Genomic DNA, 1796 nt, shown 5'->3' with positions numbered 1-1796 from the left:
TTGAAACTTCAATGCCAAGAAGTTATCAGAGAAAGGACATTTTATTATTGATAGAATAACAAGAAAATAATAAAATAAAAATTAAAAACAGAAATCAAAGAGTAAAATAAAGCTTTTTAGAAAATAATTGAACTATGAGGTATCTGAGGGAGGAGAAATTAAAAAATATTGTAAGTGTGAATATTGGCATGTTACACAGAAAAGATCACATATAAGACTTAATGAAGCCACATTGATCTACTAAATGAATGAGTAATTGGATGGATAATGAATGAAGGGATGTCAACCAACTCCCAAACACTTGCAAATGGTCTAGACTCTTAGGAATCCAAACAATTAGTCTAATTGTTTTTTTAGTTTTCTCCCACCAATTTCTTTTCTAGATTGGAATTTAAGCCCTGCAAAACTTCCTCTTAGCAGTAGTTCTATGGATGGCATCTTTAACCTCCTTGTTCCTTAAGCTATAGATAAATGGGTTCAACATGGGGATCACTGCAGTATAAAATACAGACACCACTTTATTGAGATCCAGGGAGAAACTTGCACTAGGCCGAACATAAATAAAGAAAAGAGTACCATACAGGATGGAGACAGCTGTCAGGTGAGAAGAGCAGGTGGAGAAGGCTTTGTGCCTCCCATCAGCAGAGCGGATCCTCAAGATGGCAGTGAGGATATAAATGTAGGAAACCAGTATAGTCAAACCACTGAGGACACCCACTGCTCCAGCCACGACGAAAACTACCAACTTATTGAGCTTGGTGTCAGCACATACAAGGGACAGCAAGGGGGACAAATCACAGAAGAAGTGATTGATGACATTGGGGCCACAAAAAGGGAGACGAAATGCATTTGTTGTATGAGTCATAGTGTTCATGAACCCAATAACATAGGGACCAACCACCAGCTGGACACAGAGTCTCTGGGACATGGCAACTGCATATAATAATGGGTTGCAGATGGCGACATAACGATCATAGGCCATGGATGCCAAGAGAAAGCACTCAGCTGCCACAAAGAATCCAAAAAACCACTGCTGCAATGCACAGCCCAAGAAAGTTATGACTTTTCTTCTCACGAAAAAATCAGTCAGCATCTTGGGGCTAACTACTGAGGAGAAGCACATGTCTACAAAGGAGAGATGGCTGAGGAAAAAGTACATGGGTGTGTGGAGGTGGGAATCGATCCGTATCAGAACAATCATACTCAAGTTCCCAGTGAGACTGATGATGTAGAAACTCAGAAAGAGCAGGAAGAGGAAGACCTGCAACTGGGGGTCATAATTCAAGCCTGTGAAAAGGAACTCTGTGACCCTTGTGTAGTTTTCATTGGCCATTGACTGGTTCTGGTTCCAACTAGAAGGAAAGCAAAAATATCACAACACATTTGGTAAATACAACTTCAAAAATGGACACAGCAAAAATATACCAGTACCTGGGAAAGAGTTAGGAATGATGTGAGTTAGTCTACCCTCTGTGGCCAATGAAACAGAAGTGAGCTACACACTGGTGCAAAATGGCACATCTGAAACTGTAGCATTTTAAGACTCTATGGAAATCCATCTTTACACAGAAGAGAAACGTAAAGACTAGAAAAGAGAACAGGCTTGCTCAAGGTTCCATTACTAATTATTGGCAGAGATGGTTCTAGAATGGAAGAAAAGAACCACCTATTAGCTAGTAACAGCACTTCAGGGAACTTTATCTAAGACCAACAATCTACTGGATTGAGTGAGGTGGGAGAGTGAGAGTGAGACAAAGCTGGAGAGGAAAATGACATCTATTGAGAAGCCACTCATA

The 1796-nt window shown here is 40.3% G+C and overlaps 1 protein-coding gene across 1 annotated transcript; it reads right to left on the bottom strand.

The window, feature by feature from the left end:
* Nucleotides 1-391: 391 nt before the first annotated feature.
* Nucleotides 392-1333, bottom strand: LOC126079682 (olfactory receptor 1009-like). Its single transcript, XM_049890847.1, has one exon. The coding sequence runs from the start codon at nt 1331-1333 to the stop codon at nt 392-394; it is 942 nt and encodes a 313-aa protein (XP_049746804.1).
* Between the last annotated feature and the right edge of the window lie 463 nt (nt 1334-1796).

Source organism: Elephas maximus, chromosome 7 (genome assembly GCF_024166365.1).
Source record: "Elephas maximus indicus isolate mEleMax1 chromosome 7, mEleMax1 primary haplotype, whole genome shotgun sequence".
Lineage (NCBI taxonomy): Eukaryota > Metazoa > Chordata > Mammalia > Proboscidea > Elephantidae > Elephas > Elephas maximus.
This window is presented reverse-complemented; position numbering and strand designations above follow the sequence as displayed.